Source organism: Pseudopipra pipra, chromosome 7 (assembly GCF_036250125.1).
Source record: "Pseudopipra pipra isolate bDixPip1 chromosome 7, bDixPip1.hap1, whole genome shotgun sequence".
Lineage (NCBI taxonomy): Eukaryota > Metazoa > Chordata > Aves > Passeriformes > Pipridae > Pseudopipra > Pseudopipra pipra.
In genome coordinates this window covers 16309477-16332025 of record NC_087555.1, presented here as the reverse complement: position 1 = coordinate 16332025, position 22549 = coordinate 16309477, and the positions used below count along the sequence as shown (strand labels likewise).

The 22549-nt window shown below is 36.0% G+C and overlaps 1 protein-coding gene across 6 annotated transcripts in view; it reads left to right on the top strand.

Moving 5' to 3' along the window:
• Positions 1 to 22549, top strand: part of OSBPL6 (oxysterol binding protein like 6) — a 98158-nt gene that overhangs the window by 61312 nt on the left and 14297 nt on the right. For 2 of the 6 annotated variants that reach the window (XM_064660728.1, XM_064660727.1), the window contains exons 5-20: positions 615 to 668; positions 1398 to 1511; positions 1634 to 1798; positions 2306 to 2438; positions 2874 to 2977; positions 3810 to 3902; positions 8700 to 8774; positions 13006 to 13171; positions 14110 to 14240; positions 16273 to 16380; positions 18576 to 18713; positions 19576 to 19663; positions 19859 to 20112; positions 20484 to 20621; positions 20966 to 21029; positions 21640 to 21718. In XM_064660728.1, the coding sequence (XP_064516798.1) occupies positions 615 to 668; positions 1398 to 1511; positions 1634 to 1798; positions 2306 to 2438; positions 2874 to 2977; positions 3810 to 3902; positions 8700 to 8774; positions 13006 to 13171; positions 14110 to 14240; positions 16273 to 16380; positions 18576 to 18713; positions 19576 to 19663; positions 19859 to 20112; positions 20484 to 20621; positions 20966 to 21029; positions 21640 to 21718 (1904 nt within the window). The remainder of the gene's footprint in view (positions 1 to 614; positions 669 to 1397; positions 1512 to 1633; positions 1799 to 2305; positions 2439 to 2873; positions 2978 to 3809; positions 3903 to 8699; positions 8775 to 13005; positions 13172 to 14109; positions 14241 to 16272; positions 16381 to 18575; positions 18714 to 19575; positions 19664 to 19858; positions 20113 to 20483; positions 20622 to 20965; positions 21030 to 21639; positions 21719 to 22549) is intronic. The other 4 variants (XM_064660729.1, XM_064660730.1, XM_064660731.1 and 1 more) reach the window with 4 other exon arrangements.

Here is a 22549-nt window from a genome sequence, read left to right as displayed (position 1 = left end):
CTGGGAATGCTGTAATATTTGCAATAGTACTAATTCCTGCATTACCTAGATTACCACTAGAAAAGGTATCATCAGCATGAATTATAATCTCATTTTTACTTCACTGTATGGATGTCTGCCATAATGCACAAAGTTTTGGATGGTCTGCCTTTTCAGATGTAGATCTTACACTAGGAAAAACTTTTCAGTTTCTGGATAGGGGAAGGTAGGTTGTTAATTTGAAATGTGACCACCTTTTGTGGGAAGAAAAACAGGAAGAAAATGAAGAAACAGACATAGTTCTCTTGTCCTACAATGTCTTTCTTATAGAGTTTATTGAATTGGCTGGAAAATTGGAAAAAAATACCCTTCATTATTGAAGTTTGCTAAGATCAACCTAGAATATAATGTTGAAAAAAGAGAATCTAGTTTTTCTTGCTTAGAAGATAATTGTCAAAAAACAAGCAAGAGAATTATTCAATACTGTATTTATACTCTCCTTCCAAGCCCCAAGCAATTTCTTAATTGCTACAGGGTAATCCTTTTCCAGATGAATTGTTGTACATAGTTTAAATTGCATCTGCTCATTAAGAAAGAATGTTGTTTCTTTCTTTCTTTCTTTCTTTTTCTTTCAGAGGTTTTTTGTCCTGGATAATGGAATGTTGAAGTATTCAAAGTCACCAATAGATGTAAGTAAAGTTGAAGAGCATTTTAAAACTTATATTGGAATTCAACCTGCCAGGATCTCATACTCACTCTAGCTGTATTTATGACAGTACACACATGAAAGTTGTTGATGGATTCAAAGATAGAGAATATATATATATAGAGAGAGATATGCAAAGCATGTAAAATTCTGGTTGAGTTATGCCTCAAGACTTCTACCTTTTTTTACTTCTATGGAAAGAAAAGCTATATCACTTAAAGTAGTTTCTTTAATGAAGGTGCTTGAGAGATTAACCTGTGTATATTTCTTTCCCAATTTTTATGTCAGTCAAAGCTGATTATTCTGAGGCACAATAGGATAGGACAGAGTGGATAGGAGAGAGAATTGATAACAATGTAAAAGTTAACATTAAATTAGTTAGATCTGATACCAATAACTATCAAGCAGTTGCAGCAGGGTCCCAAGTACTGTCTAATATTCTGTTTCTTACTTACCTGTACCTGTGTACTCTTGTGAACCAACACACTTAAACTTTGAAGCTGGCTTTGCATTGAGCATTTCTTCTGAGATACTTTTCTCTGACTATAAATATAGTAGGTGTTTAGTCTGAGTTCAGCTTTTTTTTTAGTAAGGCTTTGTGTTAAAATGTTTATCGAATGGGAAACCATTTCATCACCAGATATTCTTCAGTTAAATACAGTGAAGTGCATGATACTTTCAAATTCTTACCCTAATTTTTTTTGATTTTTAGATACAGAAAGGAAAAGTCCATGGGAGCATTGATGTTGGTTTATCAGTCATGTCTATAAAAAAAAAGGCTCGTAGAATAGATCTTGACACAGAAGAACACATCTATCACCTGAAGGTAAAAAGTTCAAAAATGTATTATTTTTTCATCCCTAGTAGAATATAAATAAATGAAATTTTAAAAGATTGTGCAGAAAAGTAGTATTTTGCATGCTTTGTTGACAGTAAATTTTTTTCCAGGTGAAGTCACAGGATTCATTTGATGCATGGGTTTCAAAATTGCGCCACCACCGGTTGTACCGTCAGAACGAGATTGTGAGGTCTCCACGAGATGCCAGCTTTCATATATTCCCTTCAGCATCTACTACAGAGTCTTCACCAGCTGCTAATGTGTTGGATGGAAAGGTGTGTAGTGTTCTGTTGTTGAAAACTCGTGGCTTGCTCATGCGGAGTTTCAGTGGGCTCTTCTTATAATGCTGTTAGAACAGGAGCTTCCACTGTGGGGACCTAGGGCCAGCAAAAAGCTGTCAGTGTGTGCTGCTGAAATACCATCTAATCCAGCCTTACTGCCTTCATTAATGGGCTGCTGTAGAGATCTAGCAAAGAATTCACCATCTGTACAGTTTGCACTTGCATTTGTCATCAGATAGAGACCTGTCTTTTTGCTGATTGATAATGTTCTTCTTAAGCAACAGGTTTTCTAACCAGTGGTTAGCAAACACAGTTCACTTGTGAGGTTCTTGGTTTGGTTCTCCTATTCAGAAAAATCTGCGTCTTGGGGAACTATAAACCAAATCACAGATGTCACTGAAAACACAATGCTTATTTTGATTTCTGTTCTGGAATAGTGTGGTGATTACACTGACAAAGCAGCATAGCAGCAGTAAATTTAAGCATTTTATTATGCTTCAGGTGCAACAAAATAACTACCCCTGGCAGTCTCCTATACCTTGCAGTAACAGCCTTCCTGTCACCTGCACTACTGGTCAGAGTAAAGTAGCAGCCTGGTTGCAGGACTCTGAAGAAATGGACAGATGTGCAGAAGGTTAGACTTTACCTTTTCATGCCTTGTTCTTTCACTAAAACTTCTTGTTGATACATAATAAGGAAGAGTCAAGTCCATAAAGTGCTTAAGTTACATCTTTACATGCATGTGAAGTAGCTCTTCAGGTAATTAGATGCTTGTGGTGGGAACTTTGCATATTTTGAGATGTCACTTTAAAAATTTATCTTAATTAATCTGTGTTATTTTTAATGGATGTCATTGTTCAAATATGATCAACTTTTGAGATCCAGACTTGTTGCTGACTCCTGTAGAAATAATAAGTGTTCAACATCTCTAAAAATAAAATTTTTACTTAGATACCTTACTACAAGGGATTTGGACTTTTAACTTCTATAATGCAATAACGTGCTAACAATGGCAAAAAAATATATCTGAACTGAAGCACTTAATATATTTTTATTTTATGTCTGTTAGATCTTGCTCATTGTCAGTCTAACCTTGTGGAACTCAGTAAACTTCTTCAAAATTTAGAAATACTACAGAGAACTCAGTCAGCACCAAATTTCACAGACATGCAGGTAAATATGCTTGAACATATATCATTACACTGAAACATTTGTTCTTGTGTTAAGGGAAATATAGAGATGTTGTCTGTTAACTCAGAATGTTTTTCTGAAATCATTGTGAATCTTGGGTGAAATTTTTATCTTATATGTTTATTTTAAGCATGTGTAATACTGTTTCAAGTATAAAAAATAGTTAAGATGTATTTATTATTTGAGTTAAATAGAACAAATCAAACAATTATTGCAAAACAAAACTGAGAACTGTTGCAGTAGAATACATTTATAAATTGCAATTGTACTTAAGGAGTTTTTGTTATGCTGAGTAAGATAACATTTTAAGTTTTTTAAGGATTGGAGACCCAAAGACCCTCAAAGACGAAGTTGCATGCTCTAGAAAAGAGGGCATAGTACAAAGGTCCCAAGTTTTGGACTGTTTCCCAGTTCAGGGTGAGTTTTCCTCTTGACAGAAAGCAACAGCACATCCTAAATCATAAATACTTTCCTCCTTTTTCACTGAATCCTTTTGAGTGCAAAAATGTCTGAGTAGTACCACGGAAGAAATCCATGAGGATTTCAAGATCAGGTCCTAAATATTGTGCACCTGTGAAAAAAGTGTACCAGTCGTTTTGCTAAATAAACCAACTATATGATATGTTTACAAAAGTGTCAGGATAGCTACGGCTGATCACTGCTGCAGTTTTGGGCCCCGCCAGCAGCATTCTTCTCCTTACTTTCTAATTTGTAAATGTCTAATGCTACAATTCTTTACTAACTTGCTATATTGTCTGTGTTGCTTGTATTAACTTAATAGTACTTTGTTGCTTTAACTATTTGTGTAATGTAGGCTAACTGTGTAGATATTTCAAAGAAAGACAAGCGGGTCACGAGACGATGGAGAACAAAAAGTGTCAGCAAAGATGCAAAAATTCAACTTCAGGTACTGAATGCACAATGTTTTACTTTTCACTGTACTTTTAGATTAACTTCTAATCATGAAATGATATGTTAGCTGGAAGTAGGAAGTCAATGTGCTGTCTTTTATGTTTCTGATGAAGTAACTCAAATCTCAGTTTGTTGTTCAAAACCTAGAGAAATAGTGAGAAAAGTATTGATTTTTACTTTCATTCAAAAGAAAACATTGCCATCTAGGGAAAGGAGAGGGATCTGAATATTAGTCGATTAAGGTGCATAAAATGCAATAGACATGCACCACATGGATATACTGCTATTCTGTATCAAACTTGCAAAGAAGGGCAGTTGAAGAGATGACATCAAGCTAAAATCGGAAAACCTGTATGAAATATTAAGCACATGAATTGTCTTTGTCAAGACCTATATAGGAATATTACCAATAATAAGTATTTTCACAAGGCTTCTCTTATGGAAAAGGCTGTAAGGGAGCAAACTGAATAACCAAAGAATAAATTCTGTGGAGAAAGAATTTACTCCACCCTTCCATAGAGCTGAAAGGTAAAAGCACAGCAATAAGCATAACGTGCATGTATTGCTGCCTTGTGTTTTGTTGGAGGCAGTTCTGTGTTTCAAGGTCTGATCCAGAAGTTAATCTTTTTTATAACTGAGCAACTGATAATGAAGACTATATTCAATTGGCTTTGGGAGCTAACACTCACCACTGTGATGTCTGCTACTGAATAAATAAATGTTAGCAACTTTTGATCCATTAAAATACCTGGAAATTCATGCAAACTTTGAAAGCTTATAATATGTCCCCTAGAGGCACAGTAAGGAGTTTTCTGTGACTTTTTTTAAGTTTAATAATCTTAAGGAAAGAAGAAATTGCAGTTGCATCAGCCTTCTCACTGCAGCTCTTGTAGGGGATTTTTCTTTCTACCTATTATACTTTGACAAATCATAATAGATTGAACAAGGAAGCATCTCTTAGGACTAAAAAGGTTTATTAACAAAGGAATTTTGGTGATTGATGTCATGTACTATTACCTGCAATTGAAGGATCACTGCTCTTCCCTGCTGCTGAATAACACAGGCAAATAAAAATATCAGGAAAATGCCTGCAAGTACTTGGTGCCTATAAAGAGTCAGAGTCACCACTGCATGTTCTTCTTTCGTGCCACAGTGGTCTCCGAGAAGTCCTATCCACAAAAATGATGAAAGTAGTCAATTTATGATGATCTATGGTGGGTCATAGTGAATAATAAGACATTCTTGTTGCCTAAACCTTACCAAAGTAACACTGGTCTGGACTTCTGTCATTGGCACCCGACTCTCAAACTGCTGTTTGTGCTTTGGCAGGAATTGTGCCTCAGCTCCTGAAATTTTCGAATACATGTGGTTTGCAGGTTCATGTAAGAGAGTTTGTGTGCTTGACACGGGTCTGTCTGTTCGTTCTGTGTTAATAATGAACTCTGCCTAACTTGGGTCAGCATGAGTTCCTGGCAAGATTAATGCTGGAAATGTAAAGTTTATTTTTTTAGAGCAAAGCATTAAGTTATTGTTGACTGACTTATAAATTAATTTGTAGTGAAACAGAAATAATAAAATTGTTTTAAATTATATGAAAGATGAAGAATCCTTTATGGCTTCTCCATTATCTTGCCTAGTTTAATGGGCTCAACACATTATTTATTCTTCCAAGGGCTGTCCTGTCTCTTGAATGGTCTGTGATCTGTAGCAAGATGGCCTTACTCTGATTCACTGTGTTATTCCTAATTTGTTTTGTGTTGCCATTCCACTAAAATGTGGATTTCCTCTGATGCCTAGGTGCCCTTTAAGTTAACTCTCATTTCCTTCTACCTTCATTGGCCTCCCTCATAGGTCATTTTTTCAAGACTACTCAAACTTTCTATCAACTGTTTATCAGGATATCCACTACTGAGAATCATTTTGTCTAATTTGTGATCATTTCTTCATGGTGCTTACACATTAATTGCTATTAAATGGTTGACATTTGGTACAAAGAAAATTTCTGTTGTTGTGTTACTTTCCCCATGTCTCCATACATCTCATTAGTTGTAAGGAATAATGCTAATAGTAACATACTAATTTTAAGCTAGTTGCAATATTAATTCCATTTGTAGTATTTGCACCTTTTTTTTTTTTAGAATGAGCAGTTGTTAACTACCATCAAAGACCCTCTGATAGTATGATGTTGAGAGCCATCCTTCTGGGGAACATAAAAATTAGGGAGCTTTATATACAGGTGTGTTCTTTGTGCGTAATGGGAAATGAGGGAGTAATTTTTACAGGCTTGCCATGCGCTGTGTAAGATGCAAGGAGAGACTTTTCCCATCTGGATTTTGTATTGTACTTGTTACCATTTTTTGTTAATAAGATAGCTTTCATTGTATTCTTGCTAACACATTCTGCAGTATGAATGCTAGGTGTATAATGTATTTAAAATATATTTTTTCTTTTAAGAACAGCTGCTTGATTTGTTTCTTAGAAATATATAATTACCAATTAAATATACCAGTTCTGTGTGCAGTTGAATTTGCTCACACAGCTAATCCCAGTGACTAGAGTGGGGGTACTCCCTGATGTAAAATTGAGCATAGCATGTGTATGTATGTTTGCAGGTTTGGGGATTTAGAATTGCTTTTAGTAAATTAGTTTAGAATTAACAGCTTGCTTTACAGGCTTTTACTGAAGAGTAATACATGAATTGCTTCTCTGAAGAAAGATTGCTTTTATGAAGGAAGTTTATTTTGGTTTTAAAAAACCCTATTTAAAATCTAACGAAAATGGCCTGCAACAACAAGTTATTTGACCTGTACTAATTCATTTTACAAATGATATTCTTGTACAAAAACTGAATTTTGGGGTTTCAGGTTTTTTTTCATTTCTTTCCCTTTGAGTAAAAGACTGTTATGATTCTCAGCCTAAACATATTCGAAGGAAGAAAAAAAAACATTACTGAAAAGCAATCAAATAAACAAATGTTGGTTTTGTTTCCCTCAAAAGCTCAAAGTTGTGAAGTTCCAAGACTAATTTTATTTTTCATTTTACTTTTTTTTTTCCCCAGAGAGAGTAGTTTAATAGAGAGCTATATAGTATGGAGTAACCTGAAAAGTCATCTTGTTCTACTGAGGCTTTCAGCTCAGAGCTGAAACCAGATCCAGACTAGATTACTGCTTTTTTTCATTAAATAAGTATTTCTTTATATTGTAACTCAGATTATGACCTCACTTTCTATCATGTTGAGAAGAGTGTGTGGTTCTGTAAAGCTCACTGTCACCATATTAATAATATACCTACATTCATAATCTTGCATGTATATATATTAGTACATCTCTCTCTCTGTACATATATATGTCCCTATTATTTAAACAAGAATATTCTTCCAAACTCTTATTCACAAAATAGGCATATTTCTGTAGAGCACAAAGACCTTTACATTATGCATACAATATGTTCTCTGCTTAATGAAGTTTATACTCAGTATTTTAGAGGTTATGTACATGTTTTTTTAATGTCAGAATTATATACTACATCTGAAGTCTTCTCTTACTGTGATCATTAGACAACTCTTCCACTTGTCAGTAGCATTGCCACTAGTATCAGCCAGAGGGTGAAGTGTTAGGCCATTCTCAGATGCAGCAACCCTACCAGTGGGAATGTTAGAGAAGCAAGACAGTTCAGTTAATAACTGAAATACAGTATCCTGTTCTTTAGCATGTGTCCATGTATCCAGTCTATACCATCGTTATTTATACGGTCCCCAGGCAGCTTTCAGAAAAAGCAAAAATGTATTTAGATCTAAAAATCCTGAAGTGGCTATAGGTGACGATATAGAGGAATAAAAAGGTAAAGGAATTGAGAATTGTTTTCTAAAAGCAGAAAGGTGTATTTTCTAGTCTTCCAAAATCTTAAAATGACTTCAAAATAATGACATTTTGACTAGAGGTTAAATAGAATGACTTTATGATGGGTGTGAAGCTTCTCTGCATTAGATAATTACTTGCTTGACTTTAATCTACCATGATGAATTTTCTTAAGAAAATAAAAGTGAAATTAAGCAGGATGAGGCACAAGTTAGGCATACAGAAAACAAAGTAGCTGTTGGAATACTTAGTTTTCATTTCCGCTGCTTTATCTGAGTTTTTGCATTGCTTCGGAAGCCAAGTCTGCAATAATGTATGGGAAAAGTAGCTGGAACTCAAAAAAGTGATATGTGGAGAAAATGAGTCAGTAGACTCAAGGATGGATGTGGAAATGCTAGAGCTATGCATAGGAATGTTTACATAAGCAAGCTCACTAAATAACATACACACTGAAAAGTTCTACCATTGAGATGCATGCATCTTCAATGACCATGATTTATGCACTTCCACTAATGCAAAGTGATCTCTTTCAGAATTCATCTTCTAGATGGTCTAGTGACCCCCAGAAGGAGTTTGGGTTTTGTTTCTTTTTCTGTCATGCCATAGCATCCTTTTTGTTTTCTTATTCCATTATTGCCTTATGACTCTGAATGGCAATGCTAATAGATTTTTTTTTTGTAGTCTTAGTGAGTGCACTGCAGTCCAACTCATCCACAGATAATTTTAGTGAAGTATTGAGCTTTTTATGTCTCTGGCATACACAACTGAAATCACATGATATGTCCTCAACATGGGTAGGCCATAAGAGTTAACAAAATTGAAACCCACTTAAAGACTCTCCCTCTCCCTTTTCTGATCACCTTTCATTTTCCTGTGTCCCATCACCCCTTCCCTTCTCTTTTTCTACTTCCTTCTCTTCTTGCATTCACTGTCAGGAAGGGCCGGCACCGAAGGGCCAGTTCAGCACAACACGACGCCGGCAGAGACTGGCAGCTGCAGTGGCTACAACAGTGAGTGGATTTAAAAATCAAGGGATAGCTCTAAAGATGGGAAGCTGTATAACTTGATTGTGTAATAAGCTTATGAAAATGTTTCTTGCACTTTTTGGAGGTGTCTGTGCTACCCACTTTTAGCTGAGTTCCTTAGGAGTGGTCAGGCCCAACAGAAATTATTTCCATAAATGTGGGTCTGAGCTTGTTTACATGGTACATGTACCTCCTCCTTTATGCAAGTGCAAGTGACAGTTAGACTCAGGCCCTGCCCTATTTGAACATGTCTTTGACATACTCTGCTATATACTATAAAATAGTATAAAAAAATGATCAAATTCTGCTAAAGATTGTTGTGACAGTCTATAGCAAGACAGCAGAACCAAGGAGATTTGTTACAAACAACCATGGAATTATAAAATTTTATTAATTTTATAAGTAATATAAGGTTAGCCTTTTCTTTTGAGACACTTTCTGTTTACATTCCATAATCCCAAAAAGTCATATTACTACTTCAGTGTCTGTATTTGATTTTGCTAATTCTCCTAAGTCTTTGACAGAAAGTATGGAGCTATAAAATCAATACAGGGACTGGGAATTAGGTGGGGGAAGTCCTGTTTGTGAAATCAAATTAGCATCTAAAGTATATCTTCAGCTGCTGCTTTATCAAGAAAATACTCATTAGGAATGCACAGTATAGACATTAGTACTAATCCATCAACTAAATAGTAGAGCAGCTAGATAGGGAAGACTCTGTGCAGCCAAAGATTGAAATGAGCTTTAAATGCATATCTCTTATGAAGCCCAAGTGGTGAATATCTTCACCAGGCTAAAGTACTCCAGGGTCTGCTGTTCCAGGCCATAGCTAAAATCCCCTAGATCAGACATAGTCTCTGCTTAAGCCTATCTTGAGCTTCTGCTACTTGAACTGCAAACTCAGTTACTGCTATGCCCTCCTAAAAAGCATGTTAGAAATCAGTGTTTCTCCGGTTTCCAGATTAACTCATCTAAGTTTATTCCTCCCTAATCAGTTGATGGTGAACACTCTGTGCAATAATGGATTGGTATTTTGACTTCATCAGTCTCCCTGCATAGCAGAGAAATCAGCCCGATTCCCGGTTTACTTGGCTGAGCAGCTGAGTTGGTGGGAGGCTCTAACCAGTAGGTTCAGCAGTAGTTAAACAGCATTGGTAAGGGTTGTACTCCTTACCTAAAGAGTGCTTCAGTGGACAGATACAACTGGACTTTGATTGGAAGGCATTAAGGGTACAGGGAATTGGTGAGTTGTTACCTGCAGGTGAAGTGAGGACCAGTTGAAGGAGGTCTTGGAGTAACTGGAAAAAGCGCAGGAGGAAGGAAGACTAGAGGCACCAAAATGACTCTGCAGCTGTTACAGTGTTTGTGGCCATGGCGTGTTCTTCCTGGCTGATGCAGCAAAGTGCTCGTCTCTCCCAGTCTCTCTCTCGTCTCTCTGTGTGCATAGACCGAGGGACACAGAATTATATCAGTTAAATGCACAGCAGAAAGAGGACATTTTCCTCACAACCCACTCCACCAGGAACAGTCTGTTCCTACATTAAAACATAATTCTGAAGAAGGTGATGGATGAGTGGGTATTACGCCTCTGGCATAAAGCAGGAAGTTAGGACAAGGTTCATCTGAGGTCATGCCTGGAAGGGTGTGTGTGAAGGAAACTACAGTCATGCATCAAGAGGCTAAATATTTTTTTAAAAACTTTCAAAACAACAACAATAAAAAACAACCAAAATGTGAATGGGTTATAAAGTAAGAATCAGGTCACCATTAATATAGAGAGAAAACACGTCAGTGCAAGGGAAAAAGGGTAAGAGAAATACGTTGGCAGTGTTTTTTGTACTCTTGCCTGTGCAAGAGAATGAAAATTTTTGTTTAATGTGGGTTTTTTCATCTGTTATAGAAAGTAAGTTGGAAACTTTTCTAAAAGATGCGTATGAGGAGAGTTCATGTCAATCAACAGTTCAGTATTTTTGGTGCTTGCATTTAAAGCAGTCAGCAAGGCAGCTACTTATCTCTGTCATGTGAATGTATATTTCTTGCACGTAGTGTGACAGTACTTGTAGAACATGTAAATTCTGCTTCTAGGACATAAATTAAAATATTTTTTTCCAGTAAACCTCACTTCAGAAAGAGTCCTTTTCAGCCTGCCCAGCTGAGGTATGAGGCAGAAATGATGAATCTAAAGCAGATCTCTTCAGCCAGATTCATCACAGAATGACTAAAGAACCCCCCACCATGTGTGGGCAGCCTGCCTGCAGCTCTGCTAGTCTGTGTGGATCTGGGGCAGCCTGACCCATCCCCAGAGGCACATGGGGCTGTGGGGACTCTCCCTCAAGTTCCTGCATTATAGCTGGGATCAGCTTCTTTCCTGCCTTCTGGATGGTCTGAAGGGTTAGGTACATGCTCCACACACACAGAGGTATCAGGGCTACTCTGCCCTCCTGGAGCCACCTGGAGCAGTTGAACCTTTGCGGTGCTCTCCATCAGAAGGTTCTGGAACACGCTCTCCGATTTAAGAAGAGGAAAGGTTTTTTAAAGGAAATTTGAAATTAACCTACATTTAGCCACAGTAGTCTGTTAACCTAGTTTTCCTGGGCTCTTAAAAGAGGCAGTCTGGTGCTTGCAAAGAAGATAATGGGTTAAATATCCAGTACAAATGGAAGGAATTTATTCTATACATCTCCTGTTAATGAAATCTTCTTGATATGAGGCTAAAATGAGGTCCAGTAAAAACTACCTACTTTGTTGATATAACTCAAAATACATGAGAGAAGGAATAAACCTTATATTGGATAGGTGCCACAAAGCTAATGTTTTATATGCTATATATATATGGAAATTGAGGAAGAACAGAGTGGAAAATGGTATTTCACAGAATATGCTCATGAGTGGCATGATGAATAGATCCCACAGGATTTTGAGGGTTACATCGGAGAATCAGAAATCTAAAACATATACAGCTTTTACAGGAAGGGATTGATAAAACCATTCCCCAGTCTAATCAAATAACAAGGTACCAAGTTCAACCACTAATGGCAGTATAGAACTAATCTGTTGATAAAAATTCTTAGTAATATGACTTTTTATGTTGTCTGCTGCTCTTTGTCATGCCTTGGAAGAGACATTTTGTATTTTGGCCTCATTGTTCATATTTGATTAATTACATTGGGCCGCAGTGTGAAAATTCTTGATATTTGATCAATGTGATGAAATGAATTAGATTTAATGTGTTAAACAGTGCTTACTATGTTAAAAAGTGCTTAAAGTTTAAGTAACAGAATTTAGTTCTGCATGCCTTTCCTTTGCATTTACATTTGAAAATTGGGTTCTTGGCCTGATTTTCATACAAATGTGTGTAAATGGTAACATAAAAATAAAATACAACATATACTCACACAGACATCACATATATAACAGTGGTAGCCATATACTGCATATGTAGCATACAGGTAGCTGCTCAATACACGATACATATATATGTAACTTAGAAATTCCTGTTTTATTACTTTACCTGAAAAGTATAGGAGAAAGAGAAGTGGAAATGATAATAAACTAAATTCTTTAATCCATCTTACTAAACCGTATCCCTCTGCATTTATTTATGGTTCATGCGCTTTAAATGAAAATCAGGTGGATTTTTCATTTTAGTTGTTGTTGTTGTTTATTTGTTTAGTTTGAAAGAAACTAGAAAGACTGTATGCTTTTTCCGTCTTCATAGTTGCTGTTACAATGAGTTTCAGCTAAAGATTTACCAGTAGTTTTGAAAAACTTCAATGATATATTTGATAATGTTATATCCTGTTTCTAGGTCTGTGGAGGAACTTGCATACTTCAAATGTTGGTATTGTAACAACTGTCATCTACATGTACTCTCAAATGTTCAAATATAAAGGAGCATGTCTCATGGTTCAATTTTCCAGTAATCTTCTAAGCATTAGGAAATTGTCCATTTTTGAAACATTAGAATTTAAATGCTCCATCATTAGCTGTTAGCTTTGTATTTAGGTCGCCTTTTGTCTGTTACAGTGAAAAACTTCAAGAGAATTCTGCATCAACTGTGTTGAGATTTAAGAGAGTAAGAAGTTACATGTTCACTCTCACCATGTTCTTCACATTTTGAACTAAGTCTTTTCAGAAGAAATTTATATTTTGCTTCAACAGAGTCAAAAGTTTGGTTATACCTTATACAATATTTCTTCACTGTTTCTTGCTGTAGGTCCCTTTCAGTGCTACAATGTCTCCCATTCGATTGCATTCATCCAATCCCAACCTTTGTGCAGACATTGAGTTTCAGGCTCCCCCAAGCCATGTAACAGACCCTCTGGAGTGCTCTGCTGAGTACATGAAGCTTCAAGAAGAATTCTGCTTGATGGCACAAAAAGGTAACTGGAAATGTCAAGCCTTTCCTGTAATGTGCTTCTCTGTTGTGTTTCTTTATTGCCTTTACTTAGTTATGACCAGGGCATTCATCTGCATTAGATGATAATGTGTAAGAATTTTTAGCTGGTCAGGTGGCTTGCATAAAGACAATGTGTTATATTTTCCATGAATGTCATAAATATAGGTAAATTCTTCATCTGATGTGAGATTGTTTTACAGGTCTTCTGAACTACTTTATGCATCCTGTAAATATGTGACTGAACTTGCAACCATTTTCTTTCTCAATAAAATGCTTCCTTTCTCCCCAAAGATGAATCAGAATGTCACTGCTACACATAATGTTGTGCAATTCATTTTTGTGCAATATTTTCTATGTCACTGGAAACAATGGAAAATGTAAGGGAATGTACTTTAGAAATGCCCTTTTATTGTCAGTAAATGAATGCTCCTACAAACTGAAAGGGTTTGTTATCAGTTTGCTATCTGTTATATAACAAGCACAGAAAAAATGAGAGACTGACATCTTAAAAAAGTTTAAAACCTGTTTAAAGACCAAGTAATCCTCTTTATTAGTGCAATATTAAGTCTTAGCAGAACTGATTTTACTGTTTTTCTAAAACATATAAATAAAAAACAGAAAGAAAAGAACACACATTGGAAACAGTTTTCCCAAATATGCACCTTTCCATATGTTCAGTACCAAGAATATTCCTAGGTGACTTATGTGTGAACATACAGTATGCACATTACAATCACAAGCTGTAAGTGTTTGTACTTAATTTGGCATGGAATACTTGAAGTTCAGATCCTTGTTTCAAGTGTCCATAATTGTGGGATGGAAGTCTCACTCGCTGTCTTTATTGCTGAAATATTGTAATAGATGTCAATGTGATTTCTGTAGCCAAGAAAACACTTGTTTTATTTTTCTCTTTTTGCTTAGTGCATTCTCTTTTGAAGTCTGCCTTTAACAGCATAGCTATAGAGAAGGAGAAGCTTAAGCAGATTGTTTCTGAGCAGGATCTTACAGGCCACAATGCTCAAATAGCACACCTCAGACAGTCCCTCTCTCAGGTATGTTCTTAATTTCATTTTGAGCACATCTAGCTTGCCAGATGCACTATTTCTTTTGTATTTTAGCCATTTCCTGAGGTAAAAGGAGCCAAGAAAAAGCTAAGTTCCTGACTAGAACTATGATGTGTTCTTTTATGACATTGCTCTAACCTCAGTGCATGTGGAGGTAAAGGATATAATTTGTTTGTGTAAGCATGTATCTGTTACGGTTTTCCAAAGTAAAGAAAAAGCACCAAATCTTTTTATACAAGTGCTAGATATCTTTCCTGGAGCTATTTCCAGCACAATCAAGGAGATATTCTTGTTTTCATAATTAAGTTTTAAATTTTGACTGTATGTTGTCAGATTTGTTTTATATGTCCCTGTCTCTAACTGCACCAGGAATCTTGGGTTACAAGATAATCATGGGTAAATTGAATTTTCAGGTACACGCCTCTTACTGTCCAGCATCTCTCCCACTTAAGCTAAAGGAGAAATTACAATTTGCTTTAGTGGGGGAGAAGGAGTAAAGCAACAATAAGTCCTCACGTTACCAAATAGCTCAAATTTTTTAATTCATTGTCAGTGAAGCATAAAAGCTTTTGCTGGATCTGTATGGAGGACTGCATCTGCAAGAATATGAGCAGAGGTTTAAAGACAAACTTTTTTATAGATATAGTTACAGATTCATATCATGTTATGCAGATTGATTACTGTGTGTTGTAATAAGAAAAGGTTAAGGACAAGAGGTAAGGATAACCATTTCTGGTAATTAATACAAGTTAACTAAGACCTGTGGGGATTTATTAGCAACTTGTATTAAAAAAAAAGGAAACAGGTTTTCTTCTGGGTCCTGGCCTGCAGTGTTAGTTTAGAAGTCACTGTCACACATTAGTTCATAGTCTTAATGGAGAATAAATGGAAAATTGACTGTGACTCGGATTGTCCAGTCTCATTACCAGATTTGAGCAGTTTAAGAAGCTACTGCCAGGCTGCTGTTAAGTCATCACCTTCCCTTCCTGGTAGATGGCAACTTTAAGCATGCCCGGACTGTTTCAGAACAAAGCAAAATTGGGTAATTTAAACTGTTTAGTGACAGTTTAAATTTACCTATTTTACTTTGGTCCTGCTTTGTCTCAGTACATTCATGCAGTTTCTTCCTGAGTCTGCACTAGGGGGAGATAGAACAAGATTCTTACTTCATCGTAATAGTCTTTGTCTACTGAAACAGCCTGTCTTTCTGTTGTTCTTTTCTATGGTCCTCAGTGCTGAGAGTGTATTAAGGTTAAGCCAGTTCATGTTCTAGATATGTAGCATATTCTACTTTTTCTGGATTTCAGAATCTTGCATGTGAATCTTTCCAAATAACAGATAATACGTAAATGTGCAGCCAAATTTATAATCTAGGTCGGACTTTAAAATAGGAGAAAAATCAGCAGATATCAGATATCAGCTTAATTCTGTTCGTATTTGTGACCCTGTAATGGATCAGTAGTTTGAAATAAGTACTCAAAAACAAATCTATAAAATTGATCTGGAAGGGCAGACAATGATAATAGCAGTTGTGTTGATTTTACCAGGAGTGAAGCAATTTCTGTTTTCAGACTCTAAGTGCTGACAACCTTGATTTGGAAGGGCCTGTACAGCTGTAAGCCCAGATTGCCTCTTGGGGTATTTTGTGGGTAGTTCCTGTTTGTTGTTCTGCAGTTTCACTCTTTCTTGCTGTATTCACTCCCCGCTTCCATAATGTACATAACACACCAGTACACCTGCCAAAGAGCTATCTAAAGAATTAAGGTAGAATGCCAGTGTTACACTGTGGGAGAACATCTGTTCCCCCTGTTTCCTGAAAATCACTGAAGGCAAAGTAACCAAAGGTTAAATCATGTTAGAGAGGATCTCAAAATAGGTATCTCTCTGTAAGTGGAAGAAAGGAGGTTTTGTGATTCTTAGGAAATTGCGGGCAAGAAGATTTTTTTCTTTTTTTTTTTTTTTTTTGGTCTTTAATGCTTACATTTTAATTTTAAATGAAATGTGCAATTTTTATTTTAAGGCTCTCAACCAGAATGCTGAACTAAGGAGTCGCTTGAACAGAATACATTCAGAATCTGTTATTTGTGATCAGGTTGTCAGTGTAAATATTATCCCTAGTCCTGATGAGGTAAGACTTTGGCCTTTAATGGATTTAGAGTACAAACAAACCTTGCTAATTCTCACTGATAGCTTAAACACACCTGACAAATAATAGTTTTTCAGATTGGCAAGTGTTCATTTGTAGAAGAAATCAGGTTATATTTCCTTACATAAAATAAAACTTCTGTCTCTTGTTTTGCATATGTCAGACCTTATGAAAGAACTCAGCTTGATCTCTTTTGAGGAAGAGAGAAGGACTCCAGTTTTGGAATATTAATTGTTGGCTGTGGGAATTAGTGAGGTTTTACTGTATTTGAATGTAACACACAGTACCTAACCAATTCTGTATATCAGTTTCTTGCCAAATCAACAGAACAGTTTAGTATTTAAAGGCCTTATTTTGCAATTCCTTAAAGGACCTGACATTTTGTAAGTATCTTGAGTGGTACTGCTAAAATCAAAAGGTTCAGTCTATGAACCAAGCACTACACTAATATGCTTGCAACATCTAGTCTTTCTTGTTTTGCTCAACAGATTAGTGAACATTTGTATTAATAACAGCGAGCTTCCCTCATGACAAATCTGAATTTATGAACTGTAATATATTACAATTAATATGGTTACTTTGACAACCATTCTGCTTGATTTTACCAAAATGGTTTTGATTTGTCATTTCTACTATTTTTTTTATGCATATGCCATTTTAATTAACATACTCTTGTCTCCTAATTATTTCTTCCAACAAGAAAGAAAGGCTAAAATATGTTTCAAATTACTTTTGTTAATTTGCTTTTTGAAAGCATCCAAACAATTTTTCCAAGAAACCAGCATGCTGGAGATAGGCAACAGAAGACAAAAGTGAAGTGGTGCCACAGCACAGCAATCTGCAGTGAAGTTCTAGGCAATGGCCATCTCCTCTGTTTTGTATTTTTTGTTGGTTAGCTGTTTCTTTTTCAGATGTACATTGTTATCCTGGTAGAAGTGTGCCTGACTGAAGGAGCTTTTCGAAGAGGTTTCCAGATCTCTCATTCAGTTCTTCTATTGATTGTTTTGTATATGTATAATCTTGCAGTGTGTAGATAATTCCCATATAAGCATCTTTTTCAGGTAGAGGCATGTGTATTTTTTCAAGTCCCTCTAGCTTATACAAAACTTCAAAATTTTAATCACTTCCTGTAAAGATTACAATGAAATTACTTCTATTTTCATTGTAATTCGTCCAACATCACAAACTATCTACAAGCTTATAAGTCCCAATGAAAAAGAAATGGGTTTTGACCTCCTGGTTTGTTTATGGGAGTTTTTGTGATTTCTTTTCTTAGTGCATTTTGAGGTAACTGTATAGAATAATGCTACTGGATTAAGATGTCAACAAAACCATATGCAGGACATCTGGAATAAGATTAATGGGGATTGAGTTGCAATCTGAAGAGTTAACTGTGTTTAGAAGGGCTTCAGTAGTTTCATCTGTATTATCTCCCAGAAGCAACATGCTGTATAAATTAAGGGATTAAGTCAGAAGCCTGTTTCCCTCCACAGCAGCAGATCCTTTCTTAAAATGGTACAGGGAGAGAATCTTAATTTTCCTTAATGCGATAGCCATAGAGAGTTTGTTCCCTTTAGTAGTATTGAGTCAGTGTTAATGGCATAATTCAGATGAGATTTGGAGTACAAACATGAAATAAAAGCCCACAAATATATATTATACCCATCCTCCTAAATATTCAGACATTACAACCATTGTTACTAAACTGGTTCACCAGGTCATTTATTTGGAAAGTAACTTATAACTCCCTGACCTTATAAAAATTTATATTCAAATTTTGGTTGTATCAAGGCTAGGTCCCAGTGATGTAATTTGTTATAACCAGGTGTCCTTTCATCTGAATTTCATGTTTGAACTTGTCTGACACAATCCAGCTATTGTCCACAAAATCATTCCTTTCAACAGAGAATTAAATCTGCAATTTCATGCTACTAAAACTTAGCAGTAGATGCTGAGCAGGCCTCAAATGAGGACATGTATCTCTCTGTTCAAAATGCGCTTTGTTTTGTAATTCTCAGTCTCATCTGTTAGGTACACACACAGTACTACTAAAATGCTGTCTTTACTCTCTGTGCTTATATTTGGCATAAAAAAATTAGTCAGGTGATTTACACCTTCTGTGCATATTTCTTGTATATTAGAAATAATAATTTTACTTTTCTGTGCTTTATTTACAGACAGGTGAACAAATTCATGTCAGTTTGCCACTGTCTCAGCAAGTTTCTAATGAAAGCAGGCTCTCTATGTCTGAATCTGTTTCAGAGTTCTTTGATGCACAGGAAGTGCTTTTATCTGCCAGCTCATCAGAAAATGAGGTAGGCTATGACAGCACACTGCAGCTTTGCTGTTGGACAGATTTAGGTATTGCTACCACTACTGAATTACTTTTTTTTATATAATGCTGCTTAGAAGATGTAGATAAATAAACATGAGACTACCATCTGACGAGGTGCAGATGTTCCCTGAAGTGTAAAACTGAGTTGAAAGTTATTTGTATCAGTAGCTTATATTCAGAGCATGTCCTTTCTAGTTCCACATAAGGATGACATAGACAAGAACAGTTATGTCTGACTATGCAGTCAACTAAATTTAGATTCTAAAATATTCTTAAAAAAAACCCCAAACAACAGTCTTCTCCTATACACATAATCTCTGTAATGAGAGAAATAGACAAAAAAGTAGTATTTCTGGAAAAAATTATTGTTTAAAACAATTCTTAAAACCAGTCCTAACACCAGTGTGATTCTTGTTTTGCAAAATGATAGGTTGATATTTATATAATTTTTTTCTGGAACAGAAGCTGCGTTTTATCGTTTGCTTCTTTTTAAAGAGCACAAATTGGACTCTCTCTTCTCACCTTCCATCCCTAGCACATTATGCTGTCAATTTTTTTGTTCATCTTTGATCTCACTTGAAGCCACCTTTTGCAAATTTAATATTTGTTTTTGGCTTCATAGTAAGAAAGTCAGAAACATGAGGAGAATGTAGCATTTGTTTTGACACCTTTAGTGCATCGGCAGTATGGGCTGATTGAAACATCCAGCTGATTTAGTTAAAAGCTCTAATTGAGTACAGATTATTTCTTTGAATATTTGTGTTTCAGTTTACTATTTTTGTCTAATTTGGCAGTATATTTTATATGTATTTGAGTAAATTGATATTTTATTTATGTTTTAGGCTTCTGATGATGAATCTTATATCAGTGATGTGAGCGACAATATATCTGAGGACAACACCAGTGTTGCAGACAACATTTCTCGGCAAAGTATAGTGTTTCAAACTTTGGAAAATTACATTTGCTATGCTCATGTACCAGAATTACTGCATGTCTGTACAAGACCAACTCAGCTGAAAACAGTGAAGTTGGGCTTGCTTGTTCTGGCAATGAATTGGTTCGATGGAGAAGTCTAGTTTTCTTAATCTGGTTCTTTCTTACGATAATATTTTTTTCCCTTCCCAGTTCTTAATGGTGAGCTAACAGGAGGCGCATTCAGAAATGGACGGAGAACTTGTCTCCCAGCTCCCAGCCCTGACACCAGTAACATCAATCTGTGGAATATTTTGAGAAATAACATTGGCAAAGATCTTTCCAAAGTATCCATGCCAGTTGAGCTAAATGAACCTCTGAATACCTTGCAACATCTTTGTGAAGAGCTGGAATACAGTGAACTCTTGGACAAGGCTGCTGAAACAGATGATCCTTATGAACGCATGGTAATAAATTTAGTGTAGCACTTCTGTCTGTATTGAAAAGGGAGTTGTTGAATGGAGGTCCAGGCAGGGTCCTCTCTTGCTCTCTCTTTGCAGAACAGACCTGGTCGAAGGTAGAAAAACAATGTCATGTACAAATTGTAGTTTTAAGGGACTGTTGAAAGACTGAATGAGGCCATGAATAAAAAGAAATTATATCAACAAAAGGAATACAGTTTATGCTAGTTTTGGCTGGGATGCATGGCTCCATTCTCAGGCATGCTTCATTAATCCAATTTTCAGTCTGGGTAGACTGAGTTGTGTGATACCATATAGTAATGGCATGTACACAAGAATCTCTGCCTATTCTCACGTGCTTGTCTGTATTTTCACAGGTTCTCATAGCTGCTTTTGCAGCATCAGGCTATGCCTCTACCTACTTTAGAGCAGGAAGCAAGCCATTTAACCCTGTGCTTGGAGAAACTTATGAATGTATTAGAGAAGACAAAGGATTTAGATTTTTCTCAGAGCAGGTAAAACTTTTTTCTAGATAGAAACTCCCATTTAGATTCATATTTTGGTTTCTTCATTTTTATAGAATAATATCATTTTTTATTTCTAGTTAGAATGGTTTGCTTTCTTAGCAGTAAATAAATATTGTTAGTATGAGTGAGTTTCATTAAATGCTAGAAGGTATACGTTTTTGTAGTAATCGCAAGGAACTGTTTTAAGTACAAACATTTAAGTTGTCTCTGTTTTCATAGACACATAGGCTATGAAGAGTGGGGGCTATTTAGTATTTTCATATTTCAATAACAATTGTACTGTCTCAGGAATGAAAATTAAATGTTTTTAACTCAGCCAAACTGTTTTCCAGGTTAGCCACCATCCTCCAATTTCGGCCTGTCACTGTGAATCGAAGAACTTCGTGTTTTGGCAAGGTATACTTTTTTAATTTAAAAGTGTAACTCCTTTTTGATTGTCAAGTAAAAGCATTGTCTTTACAAGCTGAGATTTGCATTTGGAACTTACTCAAAATTTCTCTGCTTATGTTTGAAGTAACATATTATAAACTGATGCTCTGATTTCACTCCAAATTCTCATTCTTAAGAGTGAGCAGATGTGTTACAACTTCCCTTGTCATTTGCAGTCTGTTTTTACTTTTCTGTTTAAAAGCTTTTTACCAAGAAAGTTACTATTTCTTATAAATGCAAGCAGTTCTTTTTACACATTTGAACAAATAACTATTTTTTTCCTTGTATCTATTGACATATGCCTTTAATTTATATTGAATGTCTTTATGAGGGATTTGACAATAATGTAGCACAGACATGATTCCTAGAAGAAAATTAAACTTATCTTTAGTTTTTCTGACCTAATGTAATTTTCTAGTATTTTTTTCTTTTGTATTATCATGGGAAATTGATACTGTCTACTGTCCTATTTTGAACCGGGTAGTCTAGCACAGATCATCTCTCGTGTCACACTGATCACTGCAAGGGGGAGACTTTGGTCATTTTAGTTTTTTAAATCTTTCACTATTATACTCAGATATCAGGTGGAAAAACAAATTCTGGGGGAAATCAATGGAAATTCTGCCAGTTGGAACCTTGAATGTGACTCTTCCAAAGTAAGCTACTGTCCTCTCTCCTTTTGTTTTCAGTCTTTGCTGGAATCTAATTTGTACTGCCTTGTGAATATGGGGGAAAAGGTATACAGACATCACATGAATTATACTGGTGAGGGTTAGTGCCTGGCTCAAATGTCTCCTTAGTGTTCAGGTGGGGTTACTGAAGCATTTTTGAGCCTGAAGATCCATTTCATTTTTTGTAGGAAAAATATGCAAACTCTCTAGAAAGCCATGGAGAGAGGGGGATAGAAATGTTTCAGGAGAGAGAACCCATGTTTTATATGTGCAGTAGTGAACAAGGCTGCTGTATAGGACTGTCAGCAGCTAGCACTGTCCTAAAGCTCTCAGTGTTGCTAAGTGTTCTGTCAGAACAACCACTAGTGGCCATATAAGTCCTTTTTTCAAAATGTAGATAAACTAAAGCATGTTCTTCAGATGTTGGCAGAGTAGTGAGAAGTAGTAGTTTCACTGCAGGTAAGACTCTGAAGCTCTGATGGAGAATGTGCTTTGCACAATATAATAATACCCTCATTTTATTCTTGTTTGACATTAGAGATCCTCTGGCTCTGGATAGTTGTTACAGAGGGAAAGGGATGATGCACCAATGTGCTCCTGGCTTCCTTCCCTTCCTTGATCTTCTTTTCATATTTATTTTGTTCTGTTTGTGATTTATTTATATTGTCAGCTTATAACCTCAATTCAGCCATATGTTGGTCTGTGAGACACCATCCTACCCCTAGAGGAATTGTGGCCAAAGCACTTTAGTGTGAGGACAGTGAATATTCCATGCAGGGCTTCAGTGGTTCATAATGTCTTGATTTGTGGTTCATA